The 17,085-nt window shown below is 43.6% G+C and overlaps 1 protein-coding gene across 1 annotated transcript; it reads right to left on the reverse strand.

Annotated features, from left to right (window-relative positions):
• Positions 1-2,794: 2,794 nt before the first annotated feature.
• Positions 2,795-17,024, reverse strand: KLHL42 (kelch like family member 42). Its single transcript, XM_040063448.1, has 3 exons — positions 16,120-17,024; positions 9,521-9,714; positions 2,795-5,791 (listed from the first exon to the last, which is right to left on the reverse strand). The coding sequence occupies exons 1-3, from the start codon at positions 17,022-17,024 to the stop codon at positions 5,340-5,342; spliced, it is 1,551 nt and encodes a 516-aa protein (XP_039919382.1). The 3' UTR covers positions 2,795-5,339.
• Between the last annotated feature and the right edge of the window lie 61 nt (positions 17,025-17,085).

Genomic DNA, 17,085 nt, shown 5'->3' on the forward strand with positions numbered 1-17,085 from the left:
AAAAGTAAATTGTAATAAAAATATCCAGAGATGAACACAGAGCCCTTGTAACATTGCCTCCCAAACCACCACTCAATTTCAAGTGTTTTAACTTCACTGAATGGCGTAAAATTTGAAATTAGTAAATTAACAAGTAAATTAGTTAACTGTAAATTAGACTAAGTTTCAAGGGAAATGAAGTAATGACATTTTTACATTTCAGACCTTGCACAGCTGAAGTCGTGTCCATGAAGAGCTACAGATATTTCCCTGCTCTTACACTTTTGAAATCCCTTATATTGTCCATACTAAGTACAGAAAAGTACTCAGAATTCTGCAAAATCACTTTCAAAGCATGACTAATAAAAGTAAACCAGGAAGTTTATAGAGTAATTAATTTTGAAGATGCTGAAAATTATTTATAAAAGGTGTTCTTATCACAAGACACACCCTTTAATACAGGTGGAAAATATCAGAGAGTGTAAAATCACCTGACCAAATGATCATAAATTTCAACTGAGAAACAGAGTGAGGGAAGGATGATTCAGTTTGTGTTCAATCTTAAATCATGGTCTAAGTACCAACAAACAGGAAACATCTTTGCTCAGGTGCTGAATGTTTCTCTCTCCTCCTGAAGCATATAGAGGTTGAAGATGTGCAGCACATCATATAACTTGATACTATAAAACTGGACCCTGTATAATCAGCCTTCCACTAGAAAAGTACAGGAATTGCAATGATGCCTGGTTTACTCTTCTAATTGCAATAAAGAAACTGAACCTTACTTTAGAAAATACCAATATGCACAGGACATAACAGCATGTGTTTACTGGTAATGTCACTGCTCTTAGAAGAAAATCCATATGGCATGTATAATTGGGAGAGTAATTTTAAATCTGTGAACGCATGATCCCTATCAGTTCACAAACTCCACTCTTCCCAACTCCACTCTCCTTCTCGGGAAATAAATAACCAACCCAGAGGTTGCACTAAACTAGGTTCAGAGCTGGTTAGATGGAAATCAAGTCCGAGAATGGCAGAAAAGGGTTTAAATTTTCTGTCTGAGAGCAGCAGCTCTGGTTCCTAAGCCTTACTGTGGGGCGGGAGAGCCACCCTTTGGTCACTGCTCTAAGTGCAAGACCAATATACCCGCACACTCTCGACAGCTTCTGCCCTCTGAGGAGGGCTCTTGAACACTTACAAACTTGCTGGTCTTGCCAACAGCTGTTGCAAGGATGTCTCTGGTTTAACACCGTTTACAGAGTGTATCTTACCTCACAGGAATGGCAGGGAGGAGTAATTTCTGTACGTGGAGGGCTTTGAGCATGTTATGTGCTGGATGTTACACTCTGTGCCCTCTGTTCTCTGTCCTGTCATGGACAGCAACCAAATCCCACAAACTGAGTGCCTGAAGCATCATGTCTCACTGAAATGAGGATGGAAGGAAACTGAATGTTTGTAGCTTTCTCTTCCCAGGGCCCAAAATTGACTACATGAAAAGATTTTGCTTGAATTACAAACTACTTTGTGACAGACACAGATGAGTGTGAAAAGGAGAGCGCAACACATAGAAAAGACCAACAAATTGCTACCATTTGACACTGGTAGGACACTGATGTAGAAAGGCAAAATCCTCAAAGAATGTAAAACACAGATATTAAGCTCGAGAGAGGTCAGCCGACAGGGCAGAAAGGGAAACCCATGGAAAGCAGCCAGAGAGATTAAACTTAAGCCCTACGCAACTCTTATTTCACATTGAAAACCACAAAGCATTCCCAGAAAGGAAGAAACTTTAATGCTCACTCTTAGCCTTGATGGGAGCAACCTTCTGAAATGCATCTGAATTTTATAAGGAGGGACTGAGTTCCCAGAGTTTTCTGTTTACTCCTCCCTCAGGACTTCGGGGACAGTTGTTCTTTCTTTCAACTCGGGATCATCCTCTACCACAGTCAGCTTCTGCTGGTCAGTATCAAGGGGAATTGGTCCACGAGGCAGAGAAGATAAATAGTGGATACATAAAGCACTGGATAACACAGACAGAGCAGGAGAGCAGTGGTCTGGAATTTAGACACAGACTTGGGAACACCACGACCAGGAAGCTTAGATGAACTACAGGCTGTTGGGTGACCAAATAAAAAAAAAAAAAAAAAAAAAAGAAAGAAGGAAGGAAAGAAACAGGCTGGAAATAGCCATTAGTTTGAAATACAGGTAATTAGCAGAGGTTGAAGTAATTAGCACTTGCTGAGGTAATTAGCACTTGCTGGAGCAGTCAGAATAGCCAAGGAAGCAGGTACAGCACTGAAGACAAATGTACTTCATGTGCTCAGGAACTCCTTCAAACACTACAAACCAGACAAGCCTCGTGTTCCCACAAGGTGAACATTCCTACTCACGTGTCACTTTTGGAGGTGCAGATGCCAGGAGCTGGAAGGATCTCTCCAAGCCCACATGATAAATTAGGAGCAACATGAGGACAAGAGAGGAATTTCCAGTTGATCAGACTGCAAGGACTCTTTGGCTACTTCTAAAATTAAAGGCCTTCTCCTCTCACCACCAGGGAAAGGAGAGCACACCAGATCACTGAACATTTTCATTAGCTAAAAAGCAGTGTTTTAATCATTCTGCTAGTAGCTCTCAGACACTTCTCCTTGCCTCAAAATATAAAAAGTGAAAATGAAGTATAAAACTGATAGAAAATGAACAGGGCATGAGACAGTCATTACAGCATTTGGTTTCTTTCCTGAGGTATGAGGCCACACACACTGCATACTTTTCTGTAAAGGATTTATTTTTTTAAAAAAAAGCATTTATTTTTATTTCAGCCTGTAGTAATGCAGTACATTTAGATTATTACACTAATTAATGCTACCACTAAATTCAACACCAGTTTTGATTTGTGACTGCAGTACTGTTAGATGTCAGTATAGGAGGCATTTGCACCACAGACTGACAAAAGGGTCTGACTGTATTCACAGTCATACACACATTTGTCTTCTGCACTTGAGGAGGTTTTCAAGGTGGTCACTCGATTGCTGGAAGTTGAAACCAAGATAAACCCAGCGTGGAAAGGTCTCTTCTGAAAAAAGAGTAATCACACCTAGAAGATGATGTCATAGTTCATGGAGTTACGACTGCACTAAGAAATGAATGGGTTTGAAAGGACTTGATTTGATACTTAACACTGCAAACCCAGGAGCGATGGAGTTTCTTGGCTAATCAGCTAGGAAAGAGAATGCTGCAGCATGGATGTGATTCCCTCCACCAACATTGGTCACAGTTGACTGTGGGGTACTGAATCTGGAAGTGAAAAGAAATTTAGGGAAACAAGCAGCATAATGTGACCAAGATAATTTATCACCAGGCAATAGCACCCTGCTGATATTTATTCTGAAACACTTCTGAAAGAAGCATGTTGTGAAAGTCACCTTATTGCTGCATTGCAGAAGGGCAATTGTGTGGTCTAATACTGCTGTCAAAACACAGCAGCTGCACAATGTCTTCAAAGGAAATAAAAACACACAACATGGACTTAGCTAATTGAAGTCATACAGAGCTGAGTGGCAGGCACCAGTTTTGGCTGAGGCATGACATTCTCCACCAGGCTGCGAAAGTTCCACCCAAAAAGGTTAATCTTAGACGTCCAAAATACCTTGTGTTGCGGTTGCTTTCATCCTAAAAATGTTCAAACACAAATGCCCTCATTCTGGAGAAGTTTCCTGGGATTTTCTGCTTGGACTGCTACAGGTGATTGGAAGCACCAAGATCACTGTGTGAGTAATGATTGGCAAGGCACTTTAAGACTGGCAACCCTTTAGCAAGAACTGATTTCATCCAAAACCATGGAAAAGCAAGGAGTTTTAACAAGGACCTTGCTGCCTCCTCCTCTTCCTCTGTACAAAAGGCCCCTCTATTCAAAGTAAGATTCCTGAATTCTAATGGAGAAACAAAAAAGACATCTCCACACATTAGAAATGTGTTCAGGTGCTTTAAGTCTCATCCCATCATGTGGATAAACAACTGGAGCAGAACCAGCATCCCTGCAATGTGTTTAGCATGTCTAACCTGGCTCTTCTCATGGGACCCAGAGCTTTTCCTCTCCTTGTTGTGAGGACACATTTCCAGACCTGGGCAGGCACCTCAAGAAGACGCTTTTGCCCTGGTCAGCTACAAGGAGAAAAGGGACCAATCATGGCTCCGATTCTCTCAGGCAAGAGGCAGGAACTGGGAGAAGCTCCCGCAGGGTCCACTCCAGAATCCCCACAAGGAGTGTTCACAGTGACCATCTTTACAGTGCCCTTTACAGAGAGGAACAACACTGGGTGGCAAACCTGAGGCAACCTCTCCTGGGGACACAAGAAAGAGCCAACACTCACACGCCCCTGTGTGCCCTCTCAGGGAGTCATTCACATGAGCCAAGCCTTCCATGTGTCCCACAGGAGTGTTACCAATCAGGATGCGCTTGGGGCAGGATCACCTCTGCAGGTGCTCAGGGACATTTTCACAAAACACAGCTTGTTGCCAACTACAATTTGCTCTTTAGAACTCAGTTTTAAGTACTACAGAACACAACAAGGTAACAAAAACCTGAACCTTTATGACAATTAGCAAACGCCACCCTTTGAATAAAGAGCCTTTTTACCTCTGTCTTAACAGTAGCGAGAATTGCTGCCAACTTCCATTAAAAGAACCTCTCCTCTCCAATCAGCAGCTGTAGCCTCTAGGTAATTCCTACCAGTCCCTGGCAAAGCATTGCACTACAAATAATTCAGAGGAAGTTTTTCTTGATGGGACCCTGACTGCTGGCCCCTTTGAGAATCTCACTTGCTGCAATGGAAGAGATAAAAATGGGATAGTATAAACGATTTGAAACAGTGAGCATTTGACAGGACATTGCTTGAGTAAAAATGCTATTTTTTGAAAGAAATAAATCCCGTTGTGGTTTTGATTATACTAATTATTTACTTTATTGAATTAAAATGTTTTTAAACATTTAAAAACACTTTTAAAATGTGTATGTTTTGTTCTACACTGTCTATTAAGACGAGGAATAAAACCAGACTGATCAATTTTGCCTTTGGAACTCCTGAATCAATTGCCAACACAGTAATTCTACATTCAAATTGCAAACAATACCTGGTGAAATTTTAACCTAAACCAGCAAAATGTTTAAATCGACATCTTAAAACAGTTTCTGGAAGCATTTCTCTTCATATTGGATTCTAAAACCTTTTTAGAGAACAGAATCGGTATTTTATGCCTGCATTATGCAACCGCATTACATTCTGAAAATGGAATTATTCTGAGGGAGCAATATTTCATCAAAGAACAATTAATGAACTGAAAAGAAAACCCTTGTGCTGCTACACTTCTCGCCCATCAGGCAAATACATAGAACAGATCAGAATGTTTTGTCCAAAGGCTGGGAAGCGCCCCAGTGACTCCCAACTGTCTGTGAAGATGTTATACTTCAGGAAGAGACGCTGCTCCAAGCTGGAAGACAGAGTAATATTCCTACTCAAGATATAGACTCCATCGTTGTGGAGAGTGCAAGTCAAGTTAAGGCCGGATTTGGATGAGTTCTCATTGAGGTAGAGCCACTCTTTGGTGGCAGTGTTGTAGGACTGCACCGTTAGCACGTCCTCGCTGGGGCTGGATCTCTGGTTTGGTCCGAGGTCCAGGATGCAGCCCCCCACCAGGTAGATGGTCTCCTCCACAGACAGCATCTGCTGCTTGCGGACGTGCACGTCGCACAGCTCCAAGTTGGTCCAGGAATCGGAAGTGGGACAGTACTGCAGGATGCTCATGTTCCTGCCTGAAACAGAGAGGAGATGTTCACAAATAAATAATTCTGTCAGAAGGCACTCGTAGGGAAGCGTTTTCCTTTCCTACAAAGCATCCCAGCCTTTACTGCACATTGCTCACACATTTGCAGGTTAAGCCAGGAGAGAAGTGGTGGTCAGTACAGCTCTTTGCCCCTGAAAAGAAACTTTGAAGGTTCTGTTCCTTGGCACAAGGGAAAAAAATATGCCTCTTCTTGCACATTACACGATGTAAATTGTCTGGGCCCACAGATTTTAGCAGAATAACCCCCACCTTTTAGCTTATGCTTTTAATTTTGTTTCTGGTTGATACATAAGTATTTTTTTACAAAGAGGGAAATGGAGCAGTATTCTCCACTCCAGAAGTGGTCACAGATGACTCAAACTATCATGAAGACAGTATACTTCATTAATGGCTGTCAAGTGATGACTTATCATTCAAGCTTAACTTTGATACTCCAATTTCATTCCATAAATCAAAGTTTTATGGAACAAAATTTGTAAAGCTGGTTACATTTCAGCAACTGGCCTGGGTGACCTAAGGGCACCTCATAAAGAGAGAAACACACATTGAAAAATCATCTAAGAACCAGGAACTCCATGCTCTGCCATTAGGCAGAGGCTCAGAAAGAAGCTGAAATCATCTCCATAATTCACAACTCAGTGGCTGCATATGTTTGCAATAGTGTTATTCCACAAAACTGTTAAAATGCCACCTAATTTATGGTGTGGTGAAGACCCTGGCTGTGCCCAAGGCTTCACTAAATTATCACAGAATGCACACGACTCAGTAAATTCTGTTCCAGTCTCTGAAGACCTGAGCTCAAATCCAGCCTCAAGTGACAAGCAGGAACAGGTTTGCAGACTCCAGACGGGTCTTTTATTAAACCTGCTCCACGTTACCAGTCTGTCCTGCATGATGACTTCCAGATGAGCTCCCAGGGAGAAGAGCAGACATACTGACAAGTTCTGTAAGGACACAGGTATAAATAGCCAGAAATATAACTGGATTGTCTTGAATGAAGTGCATCGGTGGCATGATCAGGGAGGTGCTGCTCCATCCAGCATTTGCACTCTGATTATTTTCATGGCAGTGTTCTGTGAAACTGCAGCTCTACATATAGATGACCTTTGTCTATGAACAACCTATCCTTCTCTGACTCATTAAGGGGAGGAGAAGTCCCAATTAAGTTTCTATGACTATCTATAACAGTAAAGTTCCCCTGGAAAATGTGCTACTTGAGAGGAGGTGTATGAAATAGAAGTCCATTGCAACGTGGCCCTCACATGCTCAGTCCACAGCCTGGGTCTTTTATATCACTGAAACACCAAAAAAAACCCCAAAACAAAACCCACAACACAAAATATGAACATAACGGTGCCTGACTAGATTTCTGTTAGGATCTAGGTTCTATCCTAGGATCTAAGTGGGAGCTGCAAACTCAAGAGAAGGACTTTATTGAAGAAGTGTCATTATAATTTACAGTGGGAAATTCCAGATCCTGCCATCTTTTGGAAAGTGCAGTCTCAGGAGAAAGCTCTACGTGAATTTTAAAAATAGCCCACAAAATCTACCAAAAGTGGGATATATACAGAAATACCAAAAATTACTAAAAATAACGTAACACAAAAAAACATTAATTGCTGCATGTGTTTTATGCAGTAAAGGTAGCAAACCAGCAAAGAAACCTTAGTGTTTCCCAGATCTTTAGGTCTTAACACTTTCTGTCATTGGCATAATTTGGAAGGAAAATCACCAGTGTAACTGTGGCAATTCTGGTTTCTAAGTCTGCTACCTGTCCTAAGCCAAGATGTCACAGAAAAACTGATTCCATATTCTTGTTCAGGAAATTATTTATAACAAGCACAGGTGTTTGTTGTCCTGAGTGGTCCTGGATTTAAACAGAAGCTTAAATGTGCTAGTTATCCACTGCTCAAAACTTCCTATTGTTTTACTGTCCTATTCCCATAGGAAAAGACCTGGGAAATGACAGAGGTTTGGAGGGCAGCAGCAATCCCCTGGAGTGTGGAGGAAGCCAGAGGTAACTCACAACTCTCCTTTAGCTGAACCCACAGCAGCAAGTACTGAGTCAGGAGCCTGACACAGAGCAGCAATCCTGACTGCACATCCCTTGTTTCAGGAGTTTTAAAGGAACAGGATCTGAATCAGTAATGTGCTGATCTTCCTCTTCATGACACCAGGAGTAGGCAGTCTCTCAGATAAAAGCACAGCACAAGCATCAGAATAGGAACTTGCAGAGTGTGGAGGGTGTAGGAGAAAAGCTGGTCCTCCCCTAATTGTGTAGCAGTCTTAACCAAATCAGGTTTTTCACCTTACCTCATCTTTCTCTCTCTCTAGATAAACATGCCAAACCCCTAACCCTTGTCTCTAGAGACAAGACTTCCCATTAACCTGTTTCAACCCCTTCTCCTCATTCTCAAGTCTCACAGGACGTTCCCCTTTGGATCTCACTTCTCAGCATGACAAGCATTTCATGCCAGACATCACAGAGTCCCAGTGCTGGGCATGAGGGAGCATAATAGCCCCAGCAGATCCTGCAGTGGGGATGACCAGGGGACTGGGACTGCAGCATACACAGCACAGCACAGGACAGCACAGCTCTCCATACAGACACAGGCACATTTTCCTCACAGAAGCCACCAGGCTCTGGGTCAGAATGGTCTGGACAGAATGAGCTTGAGGGTTTTTATTACCAGAAGGACCTTAAGGGGTGGGAGTATGTCTTTTATAAACTTTAAAATGACTCAGAGCTCAAATCTGCTCAGACACTAGAAGCTTGCTCTAACATCAGTTTAGCTTTGCTTGCAGCACTGTCTGTAAAAGCTGATCTCTCTTCTCATTTCATCCTGTTTGGAAAGAAAGCCCTTAAAACTGCTGTGGTCAACTGAAGTGGGGAAAGGCCAAATTCAGACTTACGAAATCCTGGTAAATACTGAACATCCGACATGTTTAAAAAGTTGACGTCTAAAGCTCTGAGAAAATGTCCTCCTCCCAAATAATGGCACTATATACCTAAGGAATTAACAAATGGGAGCTCTTTTTAACTGAACTTGTTTGCCCACTGGATAAAAGCAAACTAATTGTCAGAAGAGAATGAAACTTCAAATCCTTCCCTCTGTACACTGTCCCAAGAAAATACAGTACAGAAATTAAATAAGCTAAATGTGTTGGTTCTTGCTTCAGCTTTTGATTGTTCAGTTCAATTATTAAGGTATAGCTTGAATTTGCCTTTGAAACACTGAAATACTGTAGTGAAAAGAACATGACATCTATTAATACATGAGAAATACATGGCAGATATTTTCTATGAATTTTTTTCCTTCTGACAGTCTAAACCAGGTATTTAAAAAGTAAACAAAGTGTATCTGCTGAGACCTCTCTGTACTGTGTGATCAAAATCTAAGAAAAAGGGTACTGGCTAAGCTGGATGCTGATGTACCCATCAGTTTGCTCTCTCCAAGAACAGAGCCCTATGTCCACGCAGGCTCTGAAAGAAACCATAAATACCTGATTCTTCCCCGACAGAGCTATTGCTTTGTTTTGCTTGGTCAATTATTTTCTACCAGCAACTTATTTCTATGTGTTTTAATCAGCATTACACAGCCTTCTACACAAACTTTCCTAAAAAACAGGAGAAAATTATCTGGGCCTTGGAAACAATCAGGTAAGAACCACCAAGAAGTAACAGCAAACCTGTTACCTCGTGCAGTGTATCCTCCAATAACGTAGATCTTGCCCTTGCATTCACAAGCTGAGAATTCTGCTAGAGGGTTTGGCATGGACGCCACAAAATTCCACCAGTCATTCTCCGGGTTGTAGCACTCCACGTTGGAAAGGGACTGGCCACCGATGGCATAGAGCTTTCCACTGACAGCCAGGAGCTTGAAGTTGGATCTGAAAGAACAGATTGCAGCTTTGAAATGAGGAGCATCCATGTACAGAAACACAGAGGAAAGTTCTTCATACCCAGGCTCTGACACACTCATCACCACCCACAGCCTGCACCACCACTCGAGGTATCTGCAGCATCTGAACTCTGCTGTGCAAGGCCAAAATGCTGTAACTACACTGAAATTACTCAGGACACTAACCAGTGACAGTCTGAGTGTTATTGATGATGCTGCTGAGACTGAGCAACATTTTATTTTGTATTTCAGTCTGTGCCAGTTCAGCTCCAGGTGTTCAGTTAACCAATCTGCTCAGCAGACGGCTCATTTTTATCAGGCTTTTAGCAATGTCCCACTGGTAGAGAAAAATGCATTACATGGACACACAGTGAAGGATGTAATTGCAGTTAAAACTGAAAAAAATTCAAAGACTTGATGGATGCCTACTAATGCATACTTGTTTTAGGCTGTATTACGGAATCTCTTTAATAACCCTAATAAAAAAGCAATTTTAAGTGGAACACATTGGATCCTGTTCTACAAAAGAAAAGAGAATCTTCTGTGCCCTATTCAGCATTAAATTACTAAATACATCCTCTGAAGCAAGATCTATCTGTAAATTATGTTCTACCCATAGCTGAACAAAAATTACATTGCACCCCACGAGCAATGCCCTCCAAACTCGTAATTTATTTCTTAGTCTGTTCAACCATGATTTCAAAATTCACACATGAAAAAGGGCAACTTCCTAATTCCTGAAACAAGAGAAGTCTCCTATCTCACACCCTGAAGGTAACACAGACAGACAGAAATGATCCATGGGTATTAAAGGTGCAGGTCGGGAGGAAGAAACTGGAGGATGTGAAGACAGAACTCTTGAATGCAGCTCATCCTTCCTGCTAGGGAAGCTGGTCTAAACAAAGGATGAGCTTTTCCTCTCCCCAGGAACAGTCTCACTGCCTAGTAAGGTCCTTCCTTCTCTCCTGCTGAGCCAACTGAGAATTTACCATGAGCACACCAACTAACTGGATGTGTGGCAGTCCCTGGAGTGCACCAGCTCAGTGCAAAGCCAAACAGGGAACGGTGCTATGTCTGTAAAACTGAAATGATGTTTCAGACCAGCACTGGCCTGCTGGGCAGCAAAGGGAGTTCCACCCTGCAGGAATTCAACATTCAAAACTTACTGCTAAGTACTTTTGCAGGGTTTTCTCTGGGCAAAACGAACCCTGCCTAGCTGCAGACTGCCCTGCAACTTCTTTTTATTAAATGTATTTGGAAAAAGGATTTGTTTCCAGATGGAATCACTTTGCTCTTGTCAGCCTAATACAGCTTTGGAAATTAAAATAATCCTTTGAAGGAATTAATTGCTTTTTATTTTTTTTTCCCTTGACATTTATGATTAGGTCAGTCTGTTCATATTCCCTCAACAGCAATTAGGCTTTCCAGTTTCGAAAATCCAAAATAACGTGGCCATCAATGGCAGGTATGAAATGAGGGTAACTGCTTGCAAAACATGATTTTCAAAGAAATATACCTGTTGTAAAAGTTGGGACAGAAAAAAAAATCCATAAATTAACAAAGGGGCAAAACCAAAGGGAAAACTATCTGTTGAAACACAAACAGCACAACTTGCAGCTTTAAATATTCTAAAGGGAGGCCACAAACATTTGTGTCAGTCATTTAACCACTTCCAAACACTCATTAAAATGGGTGACATTCAGTGGAGGTATCTCAGATTTACAGAATTCCCTAACAATAAGGTTCATTTTACTCAAAAGTAGCTGCAAGTATCCATCAGCACACTTTATATGAAAGTCTGGACAACGGCTCAACATGTCATGAAAAACTTCTGCCATTCACCTTTCCATGCCAGTAACAGCAGGTGTCTTTATGAAGAGTGAACATTAGGAAATATTTAGTGCACTTTACTCTCTTTTAATGTGTTGGAGCAGCTGGAAACAAGGAAGACAAACACTGAGCAGGGAGCCAGCTCTCCACAACTGTTCCATGGACTATAGCCTGGAAACAGCGGGGCCGAATCAGTCAGATTCCACCACAACGGAACTCCACTCGCTCCTGCTACTAGTCTAAACCAGAGGGATCAAGACGTACTTTCCAAAAGCCAGGCCTGGTGGGTCCCTTCTTGCTGGGACAAGCCAAGGTATGAGCTGCCTCCTGCTGCCCCCATTCACTCTGAAGAGGATACCAGCAACAGCAGCAAGTGGGAGCTGTGGAGTTTTACCATCACTCAAAATCCGTTCTTCACTCAACAAAGTGCCAAGCGCTGCGCACACAAAGGGAGGAAAATACAATGCACGGATGCAAAGGAGCTGGAGGTCAGGGAGGCTTTCTGCATGCAGGACAACATTCCACAGCTTCCCAAAACCCCTCCGTAGCTCTGGATTGTGCTAGGTGTAGCTGCAGGAGGCAGCTATGGTGGCAGTGGCTATAAAGAACCAGCACACATGGTTTTTGTTCACTGACAATCTCACACAGTGTACAACAAAAAAGAGTCAGCCCAGATACTGGGGAGGATTTTGTGATTTGAAGGGTGGCTAAACATGGGAACAAGACACCTGGGAGGAGGATTCCAGTGTAGGCTGGAATCTATACTGCTGGAGGATTTCAAGAACAAGTTAAATAGGTATCTATTTGCAAGGTTTATTGTCCTGCTGTAGAACATGAGCCCTGGATTAAGCAACTTTGTTTCTTCCTGCCAAATGATCACTTTACCCTTAACATTTCTCAACAATCAGATGACTTCTTTATTCTAGAGTTAAAGCACTCCCAACAGAGATGGAATCAAGAAAGCACAGCTATGGAGCAATTCCAAAGCATTTTACATATTTTCAGTAAATTCCCCTTTTTTTGTATTTCTGTTGTGAATTTGCAGAGTAAACTGCATCAAACATTTAACTTTAGAAGTGTGTGATACATTTGTGGTAAATAAGGTATGGATGGTTCTAACTTCAAAAAACGCTGAAGTCTATTTTCTTCCAGCGCAGAATTAAAAACTAAAAAAAAAAAAATTTTTAAAAAAAGGTAAAAAAGTAAAAAATGAGGAAGGAGGAGGTCTCCTGAACAAGTAGCATTCCCCAAAAGCATCATCTCCTATATTCCTGAGAGCGGCAGCGGTTCAGGCACACATTGCTCACAAAAATCATGTTCCATGGGCACGTGCATAATTCCAGCCTAGGGCTCACAGAGGTCTTCCATGCCTGGAATATTTACCTGCCTTGAGTAGGAAGGTTCTGAAGGAAAACAGAAGTGGAATATACAGCTCTAACTGGCACATGCAGTAGAAATCCTGTGAGTATATTATTTTTAAATAGCAAATCTCAAAGGACAGTGTTCACTTTGAAAAAAAACAACCAACAAGGTTTGGAAAGGTATTCAAGGACATTACTACAACAGTCCCCTATCCACTTTGTTACCTTCTTGACCCCAAAGTGATCTTGGGCAATGCTTACATGGAGTTGCTTCTCTCAAAAAGTTCAGGTCATTCTCTCTCGTGAGAATTCCAAGTACAGAAACACCTCTAGAATGAAAAGGTCTAGAAAACATGATCTGTTGTGGACTATTTGTGATCAGCACTGGATTTAGCACTCAGACAATGAGAAATTTCATGCTCAGTCACAGGCTTCCTTTGTGAGCCTGAGCACATTATTTTAGGTCCCTGAGTAAACATAAATTGGGAATAACACTCTCTGAAGCTCCTGGGGGCACAAGAACATTATACAGGAGTTGCCTATTGTGAAGAAAAGTAATGAAAACTAAACTAAAGTACTTTGAAACTAAAGTAATAAGACCTGTACACCTAAAAAGAAAGCCAGCAGTGAAGACCCAAACCAGAATGGCTTCTAAGTATTCAGATGGCTTTCATCTTCTATTTAGAAGTAAATTAGATGTGTTTCATCTAAGCATGTGAAGAATCCCAGCATCCTGGGATTCTCCATTACAACAATGGAAACAATTAATGATAAAAATACTGTAGAACTTAAAAGGTTTGTTTAGGGCAGAAAACTCTTATATGAACAGCAGAGCAGCAAAATTACATCTGTAACTCCTCAATCTTCCCTCGAGGACAACAGATGCAGTCACTCGTGCAGGACAAATCCAGATTCTCTGCTATCTGAAGTCAAACCAACTTCGATGGAAACTAGAGCTCTCCCTGAAGGTATGTCGAATTTCACTCATGGGATGTAATTATATCAGCTGACATAAATTCATTTGCCAGACAGTCACATGGCTGCAGTTCCTAAGCAGAAGGCTGGCCAACCACGCTGCTTGTTTTACTACAGCAAAACAAACTAAAAATACAATGCTAAGCAAACTGCAGCTCTAATTGCAGCACAGATGTGTGGCAGACAGGCATCAGCACTGGACATGTAGCATGCAAACCCCTCATGTTAAAAATGGCCCTGCTCTTGGCTCCTAGGGTACAGGCCATCCCTTACTTGCCCCAAAACACCAAGCAGGTCATCAAGGAGCTGACATGTTATGTCAGATATAAAAAGTAATCATTAACTGCAGAGCTGAGACTCTGTGAAGCTGGTAAAATGTGTTTTGCGAAGGGGTCAGTTGAGTTTCCACGGAAAAAAGCTCCCCCAGTTACCCAGGGAGCAACATCCTCACTGCTACTTTGCAGGTATAATTCTGGGTACTTTTTGGCCGGCAATGACTACCATGGAATGTAAGACTAGAGATTATTCCAAAAGTATCGATTTGCCTGCTGCCTTTCTGCAGAAAATGGCCAATGTGAAACTCTATTCTAAGGAACACCTTGCTGTCACCTTTGATGGGTTTGAAGATTAAGCTGGTATGGCAACACCACTTAAAACAGTAACAGCAGAAAACATCCATATGCTTATTTCAAGTATAATGATTATACATCCTAACAAAAAACAAAATAAAGGGCACGTGTGGAGGAAAAAAGGCTGATCTAGAGTTTGAATACACAAACTATAAGCTGCAGAAAGGGCCTTGAAAAGGTGACTTAAAATCCCATGTTGCAGAGTCAATGCACATAATAACAGCTCTCTTGCCATACACAGCACACAAACAGAACCTCGTGACTTGATCAATGTGGGACTTCTGTGGTGAAATCAATTTCCACAAGAGACACTGTGAGGGCTGACCCCATCCTCCTTTTCTAGCGAGGCCAAGTGCTCCCAACCCCGCTCACACCCATTCACACAGGTTCTGCTGTCGAATGAAGCCAGCTAAAATATCTCAGTTCCCCAGGCACCTCAGGCAACTCTGCTACAGGCTCAGCCTCTAAGAAACAGGTCTGCAAGAAAAGGTGTTTGTAGCATTTAAAAGCCAAACATTCATTTTACAGATGAAGCTTTTCCCAGCGCTGTTCCAAGCAGCCAGAAATCCTGAGAAAAATTATTTCTCATCAGTCGTGATGACTGATTAAGGAGATGATTATTTTAGTAAAATTTGCACAATACAAGAAGTGTGGGGGGAAAAAAAGGTGAAATGGGAAAGACTTAATTTCAGGTCTTATCTGTGTTTTGAGGAGGTTTAGGCGGCAAAAGCTAAATAGAGCCAGGAACAGAGATGGCGGTTTAACTACCCAGATACAAAGCATTTATGCCAAAGGCTTGGATCTCTGTGCATGCTCTTTCAACTCACTGAATAGAGAAAAGGATTTCCCTTCTACAGCGAATTTTGGCCTCCTTACTTTTTCTTTTTCAGAGAGAAAAGACAAAATTTAAAATACATTTACTAAAATGGAAACAAAGAGGAAGTTCATGTTGGAAACAAAGCCAGTTTGTTTCCGTGAAATTAAAGCCTTTGTTTTTATAACTCCAAAGTGTGGTTAAGGTAGAGGAGCCACAACCTCGGCCAGGGAGAAGGCCTTTCTTCTTGGGCCCTCCTCAAGGCTAGGTCTCCATTGATCTTCCAAGTATAAATCACACAAGCGTTTTATGAATGCAGGCTAAAATATCAATGTGTAATAAACTGTTCAAAAGGATAGAGGTAAAAAAGAAAAATCGTCAAAACTATGAATGATTCCCAGATCCAAATATTCCCACCAAGTGAGAAATTTCTCACCCTCTTCCTGACGTTTTTGGTATTTCACTGATGCGCACGCCTACAAAACATTCAGACTTTTATGAAAGTACAAAAAACCACCGGACAACTGCCGCAACTAAATTGTTTCAGCCATCTCCAGCTCTAAATCGTTACCTCCATCTCCAGGTATAGCCCACTACGAGCAGGAAAACTTGTCACACACTCGACTGGAGTTACAATACGCCACAAAGAAAGCAGGAAAGGAATTTTCTCATCGGGCTTGCTTGGTGGTTCAGAGCACAGCCAGGTCTGTATCGCCACCTGACGCAACAGGACCTATCCCACCACCAGGCAGGGACACGCGTGTACCCCAGGGAGCAGGGGTTACCTCTTCTGGTTCATCGAGGCCAGCTGGCTCCACTCGTTCAGGCACGGGTTGTAGCAGTGCGCGGCCGAGATCTCCTGGCTGGTGATGCGGTAGCCGCCGACGATGAAGAGGTAATTGTCCAGCGTGGCCGAGCCGTAGCCGCGGACGCTCACCAGGTCGGCGGGCAGGTTGTTGGCCAGCGGCAGCCACCGCCGCGCCTCCTCGTCGTACCTGAGCATGGCCCAGGGCGCGTCCCCCGCGGGGTGACAGCCGGCGGGCAGCCCCGGCGGGCAGGCGCCCATGAAGTCCCCGAGCAGCACCAGGGTGGCCGTGCCCCTCATGCGCCGCTCCCGCAGCTGCTGCTGCAGCGCCGGGGGCAGCAGGAGGTGCGGACGGGCGTCGGGCCTGCGCAGCACCTGGTGGTAGTGCGCGGCCATGAAGTCCAGGCAGGCGTCGTGCAGGTCCTGCAGGCCGTACACCTGCGCCAGGCGGTGCAGCTCGAAGCAGTTGCCCAGGCGCACCTGCGACAGCAGCAGCCGCAGCAGGGGCGTGACCTGCAGGTAGGACGCGGCCTCCACCAGCTCCTCCAGCAGCGGCGGCTCCTCCTCGCCGCCCTCGTCCTGCTCCAGCCTGGCCAGGCAGGACGTGTTGATGAAGTCCAGCACCAGCTCCAGCCCCAGGGCGCTCAGCCCCCCGCGCAGCAGCTGCTCCTCCTGGCCCTGCCCTGCCTCCCGCATTCCCGAGCGGTAGAGCGCTCGGAAATAGTCGCTCTGCTCGATCAGCTTCCTCTTGCACACCGGGTAGCACTTGTCCCCCAGCCGGATCTGCACCACCTCCTCCCCGTCACCGGCCCCATCCCCTGCTTCCCCTTCCCGCTCCTCTTCCTCCTCCTGCCGCCGCCGCCGCCGCCGCTCCGCCAGGGACATCGCTCACCGCGGGCCCGGCCGCGCCTCAGCCCGGCCGGAGCCGCCGCGCCGGCTCCTCCTC

The sequence above is a fragment of the Hirundo rustica genome, chromosome 4 (genome assembly GCF_015227805.2).
Source record: "Hirundo rustica isolate bHirRus1 chromosome 4, bHirRus1.pri.v3, whole genome shotgun sequence".
Lineage (NCBI taxonomy): Eukaryota > Metazoa > Chordata > Aves > Passeriformes > Hirundinidae > Hirundo > Hirundo rustica.

Bases quoted from the DNA above. Each gene is read 5' to 3' on its own strand.
- KLHL42 (XM_040063448.1), bottom strand. From the start codon at position 17,024: ATGTCCCTGGCGGAGCGGCGGCGGCGGCGGCGGCAGGAGGAGGAAGAG. The intron at 9,715-16,119 runs GTAACCCCTGCT...CTGTTCTTTCAG, and splicing joins GCCTCGATGAACCAGAAGAG to ATCCAACTTCAAGCTCCTGG. The intron at 5,792-9,520 runs GTAACAGGTTTG...TCTCTGTTTCAG, and splicing joins TGGAGGATACACTGCACGAG to GCAGGAACATGAGCATCCTG.